At 33.2% G+C, this 19,154-nt stretch overlaps 1 protein-coding gene across 1 annotated transcript in view; it reads left to right on the top strand.

Annotated features, from left to right (window-relative positions):
* The window catches only part of LOC129754943 (uncharacterized), a 238,171-nt gene that overhangs the window by 199,035 nt on the left and 19,982 nt on the right, over window positions 1-19,154 (top strand). Inside the window, exons 3-4 of the mRNA XM_055751213.1 lie at window positions 8,702-9,068; window positions 9,431-9,737. Of these exons, the coding sequence (XP_055607188.1) occupies window positions 8,702-9,068; window positions 9,431-9,737 (674 nt within the window). The remainder of the gene's footprint in view (window positions 1-8,701; window positions 9,069-9,430; window positions 9,738-19,154) is intronic.

The following is a 19,154-nucleotide window of genomic DNA, read 5'->3' as shown; positions in this document are numbered from 1 at the left end:
GTCTCATGTCTCATGTCTCAGGTCTCATTTCTCAGGTCTAATGTCTCAGCTCTAATGTCTCATGTCTCATGTCTCAGGTCTCAGGTCTCATGTCTCAAGTCTCATGTCTCAGGTCTAATGTCTCATGTCTCAGGTCTCAGGTCTCAGGTCTCAGGTCTCAAGTCTCATGTCTCAGGTCTAATGTCTCATGTCTCGTGTCTCGTGTCTCGTGTCTGAGATCTCAGGTCTCATATTTCAGGTCTCAAGTCTCAGGTCTAATGTCTCAGGTCTCAGGTCTCAGGTCTCAGGTCTCAGATCCTAAGTCTCATGTCTCAGGTCTCAGGGGTCTCATGTTCCACGTTCTTAGTCTCAGAGCTAAGATTTTCCCAACTTCAAAAAGATTTCAAGTGTTTTCCTTTGAAAAGGACTTAGAATATTTTCTCTCAAAAACCGTGTTAATTCCCGAAAACCGTGTAAAAAAAGCCGTGTAAAAAAAAACCGTGTAAAAAAAACCGCGTAAAAAAAACCTAGGTGTAAATCCAAATTTTACGTGAAGGGATTTGGAATACAATAAATGTTTCTACGATTATTTAAGGGGGGGGGGGGGGGGGTAGGGTCTAACGGGTATAAAAAAACACCATTTTCACGATTTTTTTCTAGAGCTATCGTTCAAACAAATGTATTCAAATTTTTTGCATTATATAAAGCATTGTTAAAAGAATATTTAGTAATTTTTTCGTAGAAAAATATTGAAAAATGGTCCGGTGACGGAGCATTTTCGAGGATGCCTTTTAGAAAACAGGATTTGCGGTGGACACTGTATCTCAGCACAGAATCATCTGAATTCAAAAAATCAGAGCAAAATATTTTTAATAGATGTTTTTCTGGACCCCAACTTTTTTATTTAACTTAAAAATATTTTTATGAAATTTTTGTGGCTGTTTGAAGTAAAAACTACGATTTTTCACTTAAAAATCCGCCATTTTTCACCTATAAAATCTCCCCAAAGTAAAAAAATCAAAAAACAAAAACCTTGGGGTCTGGTATTTTATATGTAGAAACTATGTTCCAAATTTGAAAAGAATCGGATAAGTAGTTTTCAAATGACGATGTCCACGGACTTTAAAAATGTGCTTTCGAGAAAAACGCGTTTGAAGTTTCTGCTCTTGCTTTCTTGCAGTATTAGATAGGAGGAGATAAAGGCCTATAACTTCTACAGTTTTGCTTCAATTGACTTGAAAATTTGACTCAACATGTTTGAAATGTTTTACAATAAGAAAATAAAAAAATAAAAAATCGATTTTTTGAAAGTGTTAGACCCTACCCCCCCCTTAAGAAACCTTCCTTCTTCCAGCTGGGATAATTGAATGGTGTGTCGTGGCCACGCCTTGTTCTGACTTCTATTTCACACAGTTTTTTGGATTACAAATTAAAACCACACCGAAAAACTAAAACCACTTGTATTGACGGGTATAAATAGCAGTCCGTACGCCACAACGTTAGTTTTCAGAATGTTCGTTTTTTTCTAAATCCATCTTCCGGTCTACTTGTGCAAAACAGGGATGGATCTTCTTTTTTTTAACTTTACCTGTCATATATGGTCATCTATTCGAGCAAATGGAATCAAATTTGACAAGCAAGGGTCTTCGGGTACGAGAAATGGTTCAGTGAATATTTGGTTCCTCTCAATCCAGTAGACAATTTTTAAGAGACAGGGTTCAAGCAAATAGAACCAAATCGAGTTTGGAAGAGTATTGAGGTAATGTTTCAATGAACACTTTGTACTACTGTCTCCTTCCAGTGGGGTAATAGGAAGGAGACCCGATCAGGACAGCATATCAAAATTGTTACGCAGTCCCACCTCAAAGTAATATTATTTGGGTAGATAAAAAAAAAAGATTATTTCTCCTGATACAATCAGTTAGTTATTTATTCTGCCTCAATTTGCTTGTTTCTTAAATTTTTATTTGGATTTTGAAGCTATCATTTCAATGCATCAGACATAGTTCTGGAGTATCTTGAGCGCCTCTTAACCGGCAGGAGGTCGAGGTTTGAATATCCTGGCTGAATACTCAAACTTTTCAAGAGTTGTGCAAGTTCGAAACAATACATGAAAGTTTGAGACTGAAGCATACATTTCATGAGAGCTTGCATGCAAGCCTAGAATTTTTGTCTTTTTTGGTCAACATCCTATCTGTTTGAGTTATGTTGAACTTAATGATTTAGTATCAGGGATTTGGTTTGGAAATGGGATACCGTTTATTCATTTCTGTTTGTCAAGTCCTTACAAGCTAACTTAGACCTATAGCGATAACAATCTTGTCGCTTAACGTAAGTGATTTTCAACTCTGAATCATTCCTTTAATACTATCATATTCTGGGCTAACCACCCTTAATAAACTGCCAACACTGCAGGGTTACTCATAACCACAAGCTGTGTTGGCTGAGTTTAGCGTGCATGATGCCAATATTTATATTGTTGTCATCATCATAGACCATCATCAACTGCCAACCGCTATTGCTCTCAATGTGCGAGTTGACGAAAGAGTATTAAACCAAAACAATCGATTTTGGATTTGTTCAAACGTGGCCACGAAGGATCGGGTTCGGGAGATATAGTTTGGGAAGAGGGGATTTGCTAAGAATTTATCTAACAAATGAGTGGACACGACTGCAATAAAGCTGGGCTCGTTTTGTTATGTGGTTGGCCAAAATTTGCGGAAATTCTAAAAATGTATCAAAACAAAAATATTAACGGGTGAGAGTATAGAACAAAATATTAAAAATCAAGCGGAAGCGCACAACGTGTTCTACCTAGTTAACTGAACAGTATTTACAATTTGTAAAACAAGAGCCCATATGGAATAATTTCTATTAAAGTTTGTGGAAATCAGGAAGTGTAAGCATCTGAGATTATAATTGAATCTGTTGAAACTCACTTGCAACGACCCGAACATGTTTACTCCGCTGCTATTAATTTAGACTGACGATCCGCGTGGCAAATGAAAACAATAGCAACGTTAATTCCCTTTTTTTCTAAGAATCGACGATGAGTGAATTTGTAGTGTTCACTGGAACCAGGTGAACAGTTAGGAAATTAGTAGAGAAATGTTGCCAATATAACGGATGAATAATCCGACATATCAATCACTACTGTAACCTTACTTAATTATACGACCTGACGAGAATAAAGATGATTATTGTAGGGATGAGATCATGCTTGGCATCGCTTCTCAGATTAGCTCGTTCAGAGTAAGAGCTGTGGTAGTGAAGTAAAGGTATAATAAGAATATCTTAAAGATCATCAAAAACATGAGGATAATTTTAAAAAATAATGTCTATTTTTAGTTAAGCTTGATCTTCGGTTACTGTAGGTTGATTTAAAAACTAGAGCGTATAGGACGCACAGTTGATAGTAGTGTATCGGTGAAAGATGTAATAGCAACCTAATCGCCCAAGTATTGGTGCTTGGGTACGGTATCACCAAAGAAGAGAAGAGAAGAAGTCCCCAGTCTATAAACTAGTTTTACAAAGCGTAGTCGTTGTATCGCAGACGTTAAAAAAAAATATAGTGAGAAAGAATGCGGTTGTGGAAAATCATAATTGGATTCACCACAAGAGCGTGTATTTATTTCGCTGTGCTCTTCCCAAACGGAGAAACTTTAAAGAATGCTCAGTTATCTCCAGAGCGACCAAGCGACCACCCAAGTGTGGACAAGAGAAGCAAGCAAACTGATGAAGTGCGTTCTCGGTGCAGATAAACTCGTTCGCAATTGAGCGAAAGAGAAGCTTCACAGAAAATTTGGTTTGTCATTATCGGTTGCGTCTGGATCGATGTTTTGAAGTGCGTCATAATTGACAATGCAGAACATAAATCTAGCGGAAATAAATTAAAAAGGCCAAAGGTAATTAAGATAGACTGCTGGTGTCTTCGAAAACATTGCTTTGTATAACAAAGCGCATATTTTGATATGAAATATAAAGTCTAGAGATCCACCAATAGCGATATTTAAATGATAACTTTCTTGTTTAGCATTTTAGAGCTTAAGTTTTTTCTACAAAGTTATTTATCTCAATAAAATACACAACTTTGCTAAACATGTCAAAGTTCAACAATTTTAGGTTAAATAAAAAAAATAATTGAAAAATGCTTTACAAAAAGTTATTGTTATTATCGCGCTACTTTTGAAACTCTGGACTTTAAATTATATATCAAAACTAGCTGACCCGGCAAACTTCGTTAAGCCTTTGAATTTCGCAAAAATATTGAACATGTGAATACGCAGAAAATAGGTAAGTAATTATTTACGCTCATGAAACTGGATTGTTACCTTCAAACGGAGTGAACAGTTTTTTGAATATTTTCGTAATACTTCTGTCATATTATGGTAGTGCCTACCTCCAGAAGCAAAAATTTTCGAAGAAGATTGACTTCCAACAAAACTGGAAAGCGAATATCTTCTGCGGTAAAATTAAAAATCTATTTTCTTCCGTTTGATTTTTTTTTTTTCATTTACAGAGGATCCTTGACACCGATAGTTTCAATTTCTATTAACCCCAAGATAAGTGCCAAAAAATGTTTTGTTGAAATGTGTCGTCATTTTAAGCAATTTTGATCAACTGTCTTTCCTTTTTCGCCAAAACCATGTTTGAAATTTTCTTTATCGTATAGGTACCAAATTTGTAGAAATGGCACAACACTTTTCATGGTATGAAATTTCGCGATTTTTTTATGCTGCAAATATATAAATATCAACAAATTTCCATATACCATTCTGTTTTTCGTTATCTATCATGCATTTGATATATTCTCTGTATGAGATAATCTCCTCTTAATTTTCAGAATCATCTTTTTTATATCGACTTTTACTCTTAACGACTCATATTTATCGAAAAATAGATGCTTAAGCACTTAACAAAGAAAATTAGAACATTCAATATATGTGTATGTACATGGAATTTTTATTTACAGCAATTTCAAATCAAACGGTTATGAAATCTTTTTTTACTTTGGGATCTTGAATTCAAAATCTGAAATGATATTCAAAAAAGTCTTTGCAAATCTAATTCAGTTTTCATTATCTCTGTTTTGGATCGTGAATCATATTTTCGTCGAGACTAAAGGAAGAAGTGGATAGTATCTAACATTTCCTTGGTTTTCTGATGAAATTCACATAGAATTACAAAGTTAATATCATTCTATTCTCGAACTAACTCATTACATTCTTGACGTTTACAAAAACCAAGTAAATCAATTTATGGTCATCTTATTCTAATAATTAAAAATAAGACGTTCTCTTGGTGTTAAACCATAAATATAAACAGAAAATTCTGTAATGGAATATTTCATTGTTATCTGTTCAGTTGTTTTGGATATGTCAAAACTTCCACAGTCATACTTAGAATATTATTTTTCTTAAATAATATGACAATCTTTCATTTAACCGGAAAATAAACAAAACAAAATAACGGAGTGAATAAAAGAGATCAGAATTTTTCCCGAGCGTATCCTGGTCAGGCAAATTTATTTGATTTAAGAACCTAACAATATCCGGGCATTTGATTTAAAAATTGTCAATCCAAAATTCGGGCAATACCATGCAATTTTGGACTAAATTCAGAAACTACTTAGAAAAAATTAAAACGAAAAGCACTTAAATTTTTTTTTCTAAACACATCAGAAATTTTGAATCGTATTTTAAGCATCCAGAAACCGTGCATGATTATTATGTTAAAAGTTGCTCAAAAAACTCCGTTTAAGTACGCAAAATTAAAAAAAAATAATATCTTTTAGAGATTTTTTTTATTTGGCAAATAAAATGACTAAATCCGGAAGATTCGGGTTTTTTATCAAAATTCGGACAACCGGGCTTGACGACTTAACCGGGCCCTTTGAATTTTGTTTTATCAATTACCCGGTCAAGTCCGGGTAACTCCGGGCAATCCGGCTAGCTTTGGATAAATCAGCTTTAAAAATGTTAAAGTTGCCTCGATGCTGAAGCAAAAATGACAATTTTCGAAAATAGATATACTCCATGCCGGCTTATTGCCTTCTTTTTTATCACCGCATACGGAAGGTGAACAATTACATCCTAGTATCCATTTTACTGGTGCCACGTGAAAAGTACACTTGCAACGAAAATGGGCGCCAAAACTGCCTAAAGAGAGATGGATGAACATTAGTAAGCCTTGATTGCTTTTGGCGCCTTCCTACTCTGGGTGATTCGAATGAAAAAAATGGAAATTGGGTGCCATGACTTTATTTGATACGAATAAAAACTAAAAATTAATTTTCTAATTCCACAAAAACATTTTCGAAATAATCTCTCCGTTGTGTTATTCTTCGCGTGAAGACGAACACAACAAAAAAAAATTTCATGCAACTCGGATGGTCCAGTGAAGAGTTTTGCGTGTTCGTACATTTCTGTATGGGCTGTCTCTCTCCCTGTTTTATATATAGGTATGGATATGCGAATTAACAACTTTGCCCAAAATACCTATCTTTTCATTCCTGAGCGATATTAATTTGGTTATTCTAGATTGATGTTCTGCGCCAGGACCAATGATTAGCTACAAAAGCTTTTTTCGGTCGAAAAATATCAAAAGCGTGGCAGTGAAGGAATATAAATCCTAAATTTTAAGATTTGTGAAAGTTTTGCCGTTTTATTTCTAAAATTTGTCCCAGATACCTGCGTTATTTTCACGGTTTGTTTAATAGAACAAGTTTTTTGGATAATTTTAGTAAATGTAACTTTGCGAATCACTGCTTTTGTAAATTAATGCTACCGACGTATGAAATTAAAAGTACATAAACTTAAGTATACAGATTCATCCGGGCTAGCCCGGTGTTTCAATGCAATTTGCGGATGCCCGGATATTGTGAAAAAAACTACTTGGATTTTGCCCAGTTTTATTCACATTATTTGGGAAATGAAACAAGAACATTGAATTCAATTTAGAATTGTTTGTCGAAAATCGGATTTGTGAAAGTTTGTTTCATCAAAAATCAAACTAAAACTTTCTTTCAAATGCTTTTAACATGAATTTAACATTCTGATATGTTGCGACAAAAAAATATATGTCATTTTTCTTCACTAGATCAATGTCTGGAATTTTCTCAGATTTTCGGATATTGCTCGGTTTTTTGGAATGGAAAATTTCAAATTATTTACCCGGTTTTCACCATGTTTTTCAAATAATTTGTCAATTTGCCGGCTCGGCTACGTACAAAAATAGGAGTTCTGCTTGATCATCTGCTTGATTTTGCTGATGTTTGAGTAACGGAATGGGTTGTGTTACATTTTGTAGAATGAGGTTTCATTATAAGATTTATAACATTTGAATCATGCTTTTTAATGGAGCATACTAGCGGCTAGCGAAAAACGAGATATCTCGTATTTGGTCCGCAAAGTGATATTATTGCAGATTTTTTAAAGTCAAATTTCATACTCAAATCATACATTTGGTTCAAGTTTGCATCAAGAGAATTTGATTCGATAATCTGTTGATGTTTTTTTAACTTTTTTTTTTTTTTTGAAAATTTGTTTTGTTTTCATAAAAGGTGATACCTAATCTTTGAATTTGAAGAATAGTTTGGGCTTGTTGGACTCGAGTAAAGAATATATTTTTTAAGTAATGGAAGTCTCTCCTAAAAAAAGCTTCAACTAAGTTTGATCTGACAGACTCTAAAAAAATCAAAGATTTTAACCACGAAAACGAATTTAGCTCTCTTTTTAGTATAAGGGCCAATTTTGTAAAGTTACGATTTTACACGAAAACTTTTAATACCAAAGAACTTTTAAAATGGATAATCATATAGTTACAATCATAGGTAAAAATAAGACACCAAACCCCCTCCCACCCCCCCGTGAATTTTAAGTAGAAAACAGGGCTCGCGCAGCAAGCAGAATTCACGTAATTTTCATAAAGGTTGCATGTAATAACAACGTAGATTGAATGTGGAGGGATTCGTTCTGATACATGTTATTCACGTAGATTTCATTGTTACATTAGCGTAGGGAGTGTTTTCGTATCTTTGAAATAAAAAAATGTCTTGATTTTGCCGGAATTATTATTATTATGTCAAGTACGCAATGCACTTTTTTTTATTTCTTATACCTAAAGGATTCGAACTTTTCACACTTCACTTCACTTTTCACAATTCGGGAACTGGATTGCCTCCAGCCGTCCTAGCGCTCCAATACTAGTTATCTGAAAATTGCAAAATAAGTAAATAATGAGCACACAAGCAAATTTTTAATACTTACGAAAAATCATCTTCTCCATCACTCTACAGTGAGCGAAATAAGAATAGCACCACTATGTGTTTTGCTTGTAAAAATATGAATGATTGAAAATTACGGAAATTTTCTTCCACAGTATGTTCTGAATTGCTTAACGGATAAAGCAAGCATAAGTTTACTTTTTTTGAACGTAGCAATTGGCGTTGAGGACCAAAAATGTGAAAAAGGGTCTGAAATAAGAATAGCATCACTTGAGTTTTAATACAAAAACAAGATTATTTTTAAAAATTTATTGTGTAAAAGTGTATAGTAATGCTTCTACGAATTATTTGAATAGATAACTGCATTTTAAGGAGTTTTCCAGAATTCCAAAGGATTACCTTCTTAACAAAAAAAATTAAATGAATTTCTTTTTAAAAAAGAAAACATCATCTTAACAATTTTAATTGTATGAGGCGTTTTAACTCTCTTTTTTCCAGGTTCGCCCCGATGCTATCGCCCCAGGTGAAAACTTTCCCGGTGGAGGGCGTGGTGCTGGTCAACTCCGGCTATCTGAGTCCGGATGGGGGTGAAACGTTCTGCAATCAGTACCTGTGCCAAATCCGGCTGACCAATCTGGAGCGACGCTCGGCCGGGGAATATCGATGTGAGATTTCCGGGGACGCTCCCAAGTTTGCCCTTGCGAATGGAAGCCGGAACATGACGGTGGAAGCACTGCCGCAGCACAATCCCATCATCAGTGGGCTGGCATCGACTTACTATCCGGGCGAGGTGATCGAAGCCAATTGCACCTCCGATATGGCCAGCTTGAATAGCAGGCTGTACTTTTTCGTCAATGAGAAGGCGGTAAGTGTTGTTTTTTCATTGCACTTTTCAACATTTTCAGGGTGACCAGATTTTTTTTCCATTTTGGATTTCGATTGTTGATCCTAGTTTTTCCCAGGTTTTCTTTTTTGTAAAAAAACACACAAATTTAACAGTGTTTTTCTTCAAGGGAAGGTGTTTTTATTTTGTGGCTTCTATCAAGCCGGAACAAATAAAAAAAATCTTCTTTTATAAATTGTAAAAAAAATTGCTATAGTCTAAGATTAGGAATTTTTTTGCAGACTTCAGCTGAAATATGTTTATATAAATGAGTGTAGAGAGATTTCTTCTTTGTCCCTTTTTTTGTGGAATTTATTAAACTATTCATTATCCCGCTCTGCCAGGTCCCCATCGAATATCTGCAACCGCTGCAGGAAACGACGGCCGATATGGACAACTTTTTGCTCAAATACCGTACGCTGGAGATGCATCTTCCGGTTGATCGATTATTCCCGAAAGGAGTGGATCGGACGGTGTTGCATATCAAATGCATAGCGGCCATCGACAGTCTGGGGCTGGCTGGGGGTCGCGAATCAACCACCGTAGTCGTGGTTCAAAACCATCGATGGTCCTGGATCATTGGCAGTCTCAACAGTTCCAGTGCGGCCCCGAGCCAATGGGACTTCCGGTGGCTGAACTGGATCGGTTTTGGTAAGTTTTGGTTATTTTTTTTAATTCATGTTTAAATTCCAACGATTTTCGAATTCCAACAACGTGTAACAAATCAGTTGCGTTGAGAAATTCGACGAATTGGCTTCGAGGAGTTTCCGATTAAATTAACTATTCATCAACAAATCGATACGCTGCGGGGATATGAGATTTTTTTTTGCTGTTGTCTAACAAAGCCGGGCTCGCGTTTACTCAATTTTTTACGACCCGGCATCCAATGCCAGAGGCAAGCTATTCGCTTCATTAGACTAGTTCAATATTCATAAAATGATTTTTTTTTCAACAATATGAAAAGCTCTTACTTGTGTCTAATTTCTTCCCAATTTTGTAAGAAATTTATTGAACCCTCCAAAGCTGTTCGGGTCAATATGACCCGAAGCGCTCATTTCAAACTACTTTATCATCATTCCAATATACTGAAGAACTAGGAATTTTTACAGACCAAGAATGTTGCATGAAAATAATGATCAAATTAACGACCAAAAACTAAAATTTGAGTTTTGAAAATTGGTTAATTGGGAAATGAAATACAGCTAAGCAAAGCCAAAATTGGATGTCGTTCTTTTAAAGTGAAATTTTTTTCTACCGAAAAATCTTATAGCAGATTGTCGGATAGATCGATACTTGACGATTTCGAACATCAATGAAACACTTAAATGCAGAAACGCTGTAAGAAGTTATGAGTATTTTAAAAATTAAAATTAATTTTTCGGACTTTTAACTTTCTGAACGAGTTTCTGATAACCTGGTAAAAAAAACTTTATTTGAAACGTTGAGAAATAACTATAAGTTACCTAAACAATGCATATAATTTCATCAAAATCGGTTAACATTTGCAGCCAGGAGAACGAAATCAATCTACAATTCAAATTTTCCTTTAACGGATATTTGGCGAACGGCTTTGGAAGGTTAAGGGGAATATTCAAGAATAATTATTTTAAAATGCTTGGTATCAATATACACTGCCGGCCAAAAGTTTGGGATCACCCCCTCAAAAACATGAAAATAGTGACCGGCCATATCTAAGCCATCTTATTACATATTAAGATTCTTTTGATCTCATTCGAGAAATCGTGAGCAAAACCTTCATTGTATGACAATATGTTAATCTTGAGTTTATAAGATTTTAGTTTAGCTTAATGTTGGAACATTTTTCAAAAACCTTACTAAAAATTCAATCCCGATCATCTCAGGGTAGGGTGGAACAAAAATGTCAAAATTCGAATTGCATTCGAATACTTTTTTTATTCGTATTAAAATACATTTGTAAAATTTAGTGCAAAAAATTAGCAATGTACTTAAAATATGAAATATAGCTACTTAAGTCATCGTCCAAAAGTTTGGAATCAGTCTTCTAAAACATGCATTTTAATCATTTTCTGATGATTTTCACCAAATAGTCCGACCGTTGATAAAATTATGCAAATTTGTTTTGATCATAACTTAGTTCTCTCATGAGTTTTTGCTGATCGTATTAGCTCATTTGCAAGCTTATAAATTACACTTGATTAAGCTCAAAAATTTATCAAAAATGATTATCGTCAGACCGGTAACCATAATAAGAACATTTGTTTTTAAATGCGTATGAAGTTGTGATAGCATAAATCATATGATTTTCATATTTTTACTATTGATAACTATTTGATAGGTAATGACCTTTCAAAAAAGTCTATCCAATTTGCAATAACTTGTAACACAACTAAGTTATGGTCAAACAAATTTTTTTTAACCGGTCGGACTATTTGGAGAAAATCATCAGAAAATGATGAAACTTTAGCTAAAGCTCTAGAGAAGTTAGTCTTCAAAAATATTTCAACTAAATACCATAAAGCAAATTCAACTCATTAGCTCACCAGACTAACAATACGTCGTTCGATAACAGAGATACACGTGAAAATAATGCATGTTGTAGAAGACTGATCCCAAACTTTTGGACGATTATTTATGAAGCTATTTTATATATTTTAAGTACAGTGCAAATTTTTCACACAAAATTTTACAAATGTATTTGAATATGTATGAAAAACGGATTCGAATGCAAATCGAATTTTAAAATTTGGTCCACCTCACCCTGAGATGATCGGGTTTGAATTTTAAGTTTGGTTTTTGAAAAATGTCCCAACTTTAAGCTCAATATAAGCCATATAAACTCAATATAAACATATTGTCAAAAACCTGCAAATAAGGTTTTGCTCACGATCTCTCGAATGAGATCAAAAGAATTCCAATATTTTATAAGATGGCTGAGATGTGGCCGATAAAACATTTTCATGTTTTTGAGGGAGTGATCCCAAACTTTTAGTCGAATGTGTACGTGTGGAAGTCTTTCTAACATAAATGTTGGTTTGGTTTCTAATAAATATAAAGAGTTGCTATACGCAGTATAAAATAATTGCAAACTCTCCGGAGTAAAGAAGAATATCGCTGGTCAATATAGTCTTTGATACTGAACGATTAATATTCGAAAAATTATCCCATTTGCATTTTTTGATCGATACACTACTTTGTTCGTTTGGAATTACACTTTTAAAATAAACGAATAGGGCACTCTATGTATGAAAGACAGTTACAAAAAATTAAAAAGACTATCGTCCAGAATATTGAAAAGTTTTTTTAAAATCTTTTCAAGAACGATCTATTTTGATTTCTCAGTATGAAACATTTAACAAGTTTTGCCGCATAGTTTAAAAGAGTGGAATACCTATTTCAAGAAAATAGCAGAACATAGCACAGAAAGCGAGTCATTTAAAACTTCCATTTAAATAAAAGTCCAAAGCAACAGATAAACTTTACCAGAGAGTAAAAAAATTTAAATAAAATTTGCGGTCAATCAGTTGGATGAACATTCGCCAGAATTTTGAGCTTTAGAGATAACCCAAACAGTTTTATACGTTAGGCTTCAAAAAAAACTTTTTTGATTTAAAAAAAAAATAAGATAAAATTGGAAACTTGGTGACAAAATATCAACCGGAAATCAGCATAACTGTCCTATCCAGCTGTTAATGTTGATGAATTTTCGTAAAGTCTATTTTGGTGGTAAAAAAATCCGAGGTAGAGTAAAAAAAACTATCCGTGTAAGATGCATGAAAGATTTTTCGAGGGTTTTGATAATTTATGTAAAGATTCGTATAATAGATTTTTAGGTTCTACTCTAATAGAAACAAGCAGGATATCCTGAGTGAACGATAAGGAGAAAAATTCACAAAATAAAAAAAAAGAAAAAGGAAAAGCGAGACGATTAAGAACTCAACGTTTATTCATTTTTCATAGTTGATCAGCTTAGGAAAAATATAAAATGGACGACAAGTTCAACATGGTAAGACGAAGTTGCTAGTCTTATACATAAAAATGGAGGCGATTTTTGTAACTAAGAAACAGGTGAACAAATTTGCTTGAAATTAGTACCCGATAGATATTTTGGCCAAGAATAGTTTGATGACCCTCATGTTCTTTGAAAGCCCCCATTCAAAATTATTGTTAAATATGATTTATTCGAACCATTTTTAGTAGAATTAAAAAAAAACTTGGTTCACAGAATGATACAAACTAATTGATAAAGAAACATAACTAATATAACTGTTGTGTGGTATTCATGAAATTTGGTAAACATACATGATTTATTGTAATGAACAAATCACTTTCGTCCTTAAAAATAGGCAGCTCCTATTTCAATGCTAAATCAACATGAAACAAAATGCAACTTGAACAATTGTTAGGCGATTTTCTTAGAAATTTATTTACAAACAAGTTTAAACAAAAAACAAAGGTTTATGGCACTTAATTGAGAAAAAAAAAACATTTCGTTACAACAAGACGAAGAATTGTATTAAAACATTCCTTTACAGAAAAATGAAGGTACATATAAGTTACACCATCAGTTGAAACAGGTAAATTTGAAATTGAATATCCTGGTTTTTACGGGCTAATGTTTGAAGCCCCTCTCACTTGACGAAAGGAGGGCTTCTTTAATAAATCAGATTATAATACGAGATAACTCGAACAATAAAGAAATAATTTTGTTCAGAACTACCACATAATCATGATTTAGATTTTGAGAAACTTCCTTCCAAAAAACTGACAAGCTTTCTCAATCTTTAGTAGAATTATTTCTTTGATAATACGCTTCTGTGTATAAAAATTCAGCAGTTTTATTCATGGAACAGTTGAGCAAAAAAAAAGGAACAGTAAACAAACAGCTCGACATTAATAGCTTATCATTGAATTTATGGTAGAACGAAGTTTACCGAGTCAGCTAGTTGTATTTATTCCTCTATTATTTTTAATCCTTGAACTACTCTTAAGCTTGAACACACAACTAATTTTTAATAATTTTTGTCCATAAATTATTCTCAAAACTATTTTAAAAGCTTAAAGGAGTTGATTTATTTATTAACTTCAAAAAAATGAAAAAAAAAATATAAAGAGAATAACTATGATTTTGAAGATAAGTTCACCACCGTTCAATTGATCAAGAAATACCAACAAGGCTAGCGTATCCATCAATCCATTGCGAGTTTTTAACAGAGACATGTTACATCACATGTAAGCTATGAACCAACCATATTTCATTCGCTTTTTCAGGTACGCAATAACTAATTCGTTATCTCACATGATAACTAGATAAAATCTTTATACACTGCCGGCCAAAAGTTTGGGATCACCCACTAAAAAACATGCAAATTTTGATCGTTCATATCTCAGCCGTCTTAGGACATATTGAAAATCTTCTGATCTCATTTGAAAGATAATGAGCAATAGCTATCTCTGAGGTATTTTGCCCAAATATAATGTTTTAGTTTTTAACTTAAAACTAAACCTAAAGTTATAACATTTTCAAACAATCGCACTCAATATTCAAAGCCGATCATCTCGGGATAGGGTGGACCAAATCTCAAAATTTGAGTGGCATTAGAATTCCTGTTCTTTACTTCTCAAAACACAATCAAAAAAAATTGAGAAAAAAATTCAAGAATGTATTTTTAATTAATAAAATAGACACTTGAGTTATCGTCCAAAAGTTTGGGATCACCTCTTTGTATGGTGAGTTTGGGACCATTCTTATAAAAACATGCAAAATTGTTTTATTCATATCTTTCTCATCTAACATCGTATTGCAGAGCTGAAGGGTTCATTTGGAAGCTTAGGAATTGTTGTTTTTTAATAAATTTATTCAAAAATTATATTTTGAAGTGATAACCATAAAAAAATCACCTGAAATTAATTGTTTTTTTGAAAGTTCTCAGATTTTTTTTATAGTTCTCACCTTAAAATATAATTTTTGAATGAATTTATTAAAAAACAACAATTCCTAAGCTTCCAAATGAACCCTTCAACTCTGCAATACGATGTTAGATGAGAAAGATATGAATAAAACAAATTTGCATGTTTTCATAAGAATGATCCCAAACTCACCATACAAAGAGGTGATCCCAAACTTTTGGACGATAACTCGAGTGTCTATTTTATTAATTAAAAATACATTCTTGAATTTTTTCTCAAATTTTTTTGATTGTGTTTTGAGAAGTAAAGATTAGAAATTCTAATGCCACTTAAATTTTGAGATTTGGTCCACCCTATCCCGAGATGATCGGCTTTGAATATTGAGTGCGACTTTTTGAAAATGTTATAACTTTAGGTTAAGTTTTAAGTTAAAAACTAAAACATTATATTTGGGCAAAATACCTCCGAGATAGCTATTGCTCATTATCTTTCAAATGAGATCAGAAGATTTTCAATATGTCCTAAGACGGCTGAGATATGAACGATCAAAATTTGCATGTTTTTTAGTGGGTGATCCCAAACTTTTGGCCGGCAGTGTAAATGCTATGATATCATAGAAAACTCTTAGTCAATAATCCATATTTCACTTATCTTCATATTTAAAAAAAATTAACCAAAAATAAGATAAAGAGATTGATTTTGGAAAAAAGAAAAAAATCTTTATTTCTAGATCTCTAGATTTTACAGAGGCTCTTAAAAACTTAACTTAATTTGGACGTTTCTAAGGTGATCCTCGAAAACATTGAAGTTAAAAAATAATTCTGGCGACACTATAAACATGTTCTTACATTCTTGTTCAGCTGTTACGAACATGTTTAGCGAGGATGGCTATCAGTCTAACACCCAGAAAAAGATTAGAATGTTATAATTTTAAATATTTCATATATTTCGTATATAAATATGGAAAACTGTACCTTAAATATTTTCAAAATTATAAGTTTCATGTTCCGCTGAGAATAATTTGTTTTAAAAGTTCGAGACGATTTTTTTTCTAAATAAACTGCATTCTGAATTAAGCGCCGATGTGGTCTAGTGGATAGGCTGGCGCGAATCTGGTATTGGTACGCCAGGCGTACTGGGTTCGATTCCCGGTATCGGCAAGAAAAACTTTTGGGTTCGAATCCCATAAGCGGGCCGACAGGTAAGATGTGTTTAATTATATAACTGACTATATAATTGGAATGTTCAATCAGTTGCCAGCTGGCCAAGTATATACACGGATGCCGGAATACCTGTAAGTAAACTAGCCCACCTGATTGGTTCGTTCTTCCAAAATACACCTACATCAACACACGCAATACATTCACCACATAACAGTTAATACGAAGCCATGGGGTCCGGGTATGGTGGCGCGCTGCATTGGAGATTTGTCGAACCTAATAATCTAAGGAATGTGTGTGAACCCACACTTTGGCAAAAACTGCGGTGAATCCGTGCACCCATGGTGGATTACCAACATACATACATACATAAACTGCATTGTGAATGGAATATTTGGAAATCTGAACAGTGTAACCAAAAGAATTTAGATGTTTTTTGAGGAGGTTGAGATTGCGTGTTCGTATAAGAAGAGGAATGCTAAAAACAGCGTTTATAGTGTAGCACCTTGAAACGAGAATGTTTTAAATATTATAAATTAATTGACCCTAAACAATTGTTAGAATAACTAAGTTTAGTTATCTATTTCTTGGGCTATCATATTCAATATCTGTTAATCAAGATTTTATTTCTGGTAAACAAAGTTGGCGATTTAAAAAAAAAAAAACGTGACCATCCCCGTGCAAACTATGAAATTCCACTATCACTGTTTGCTAGATAATGGCTGATTTATGGATTTATTCCAAGTTAAAGAAAATTAGTTTATCATATTATACGACATAAATAGGAATTTCAGAAAAAAATAAAAAAATCGGTAACTTTTTTCTTGAAAACAATTGTTTGTTTCAACTGAATTATCACCTTATATTAATAAATATATTATTTTTTTGCAATTTTTTGTCACATTGAGAATTTCAAAAAAAAAAAACACACACACAGATTTAAAATTCTTGAGCTAACCAAACGATCGTGTTCCATTTTAATAGCATATTTCTATAGTAAATATTATTATCATACTATAATTTGGTAAATAAATTTAAAGTTTTAGAGTATTTGTTCCCAATGCAATGAATCGCGTGAAGCAAAAATCGATAAACCTCACTTTTGGTCTTCACTATGATAAAATTCTATGGATTTGTACTCAAATTGGTCATCCTATCAATTTCTTCAAAATAAATTTATCACCCTCGAATAGAAATGAAGGTAATTCAACAGAAAATTAAATGTTTCAATCGAAATTCCTTGATTTTCATGTAATAATATTTGAAAAATCCTAGTTAAAAAAAACTTTCCAGGAACTATTCTCATAACAAGCTGTGGTCTGTTAAACTATCGGAAATTATATTGATCAAAAGTTTTTCAATACAACTTAGGCAAAACGAGTTATATTTGATACGAATCACCTATTATTTAAAAACTTTTTTACTTTAAAGTAGGTTTCTGAAGACTAAAAAAATCAAAACTAAAATTTTTAAAAAGTATATCATAGCAGATATTTGAACGTTTTCAAAATGGTACCATTTATAAAAATGGGTTCAGTAGTTTTGACTTTTATTCCAAAAAAATAATCCAGGTCTATATGACCCCAACTGGAGGTATTGTCATTTTTTTTGCTGGGTGAGTCTGGTATCCCTATTCAAAAATCTTAAAACGAGAAAAAGTAGAGCTCCTCATTTAAGAATTAAAAAAATCCATGTATCAAGCAATAACCATTCCTGAGATATCGCATCAAGAAGGTACAGTTCGGGTCATATAGTGTGAGTAATATTCTTACTAAATGTACACCATACCTTACTAAACCATACATTTTAAAAAGGAAGTAGAAACAACATTAGTCGAATCCAAACAAAAGCCTGCATTTGTCAATTTATTTTGAAAGGATTTCTTATAGAACATCTGACATCTTTGATTTATGTCAAGAAGCAGTTCTGTATCCTTTCTAAATTATTGAAAAAAAAAATCACGAATATAATCACGCTCTCTAGAGCCAAAACTATAAATGTAACAGCTCAAATTCCATCTTCTTCAGATTAACATGAGATGGTTCTTGTTGAATTTCTTAACGCATCCAGTGGCTGATTGCGGGAAGGCAAATGGAAAAATGTAACTTTCTGTGACAGTTTCAATTACTCTCTGGAGCCACGATTTTCGCACTTAATCGTTTAAAACTACCTTGATTTTTCGCGTTATTTATCACATGGATTAGGCGTTGAAATTAGATTATTGAAAACGAATTTCACTACTCTTGAATTAATTTTCTGTTAACGAGCCTTGATTCCAGCTGGATCTTATTGGTTTTTCTGGTTGATACGAGATCAAATAAAAACAATTATTTTGACGTTTCGGCCTGCTCCTTTCAGCCATCATCAGAAATCTATATTAGAATACAATAATACATTTTTTAGCACTCAGAACGTTTTTAAAATTTTAAATGTAAATTGATTATGTTACCAATTAATTAACGCGATAATTAAAACTTAGCCCAACTGCATACATGGAATGCGAAAGATATTAAAACTTCTCTCGATCTTTGAAATATTCCTCGATGCTCGCCTTTAATATTGAGCTTAATGAGTGGCATTATGACAGACTACCTCTCTCCGACTGACCCAGTCCTAGAAATTCTTCATCTGTCAGATTTCGCTGCGTCCCATGTGCCAAAAATGTTTTGCCCTTAATATTTCAAAGTAAGTGCAGTCACTGCATTCGAAGTAAATGCAGAGCTAAACAAATTCGCTACTCAAATTCGCTACTCAAATTCGCTACTCAAATTCGCTACTCAAACTTCCTACTCAAATTGCTACTCAAACTCGCTACTCAAAATCGCTACTCAAATTCGTTACTCAAATTCGCTACTCAAAATCGCAACTAAAAATCGCTACTTAAATTCGTTACTTAAACTCGCTACTGAAACTCGCTACTCAAACTCGCTACTCAAACTTGCTACACAAATTCGCAACTCAAACTCGCTATAATTGGCCATAACAGCAAAGGAAGGTTTATTATTATTTTGAAAATTCT

Source organism: Uranotaenia lowii, chromosome 1 (genome assembly GCF_029784155.1).
Source record: "Uranotaenia lowii strain MFRU-FL chromosome 1, ASM2978415v1, whole genome shotgun sequence".
Classification (NCBI taxonomy): domain Eukaryota; kingdom Metazoa; phylum Arthropoda; class Insecta; order Diptera; family Culicidae; genus Uranotaenia; species Uranotaenia lowii.
Note: the sequence above shows the minus strand (reverse complement) of the source record. Positions and strands in the feature narration are given on the sequence as shown.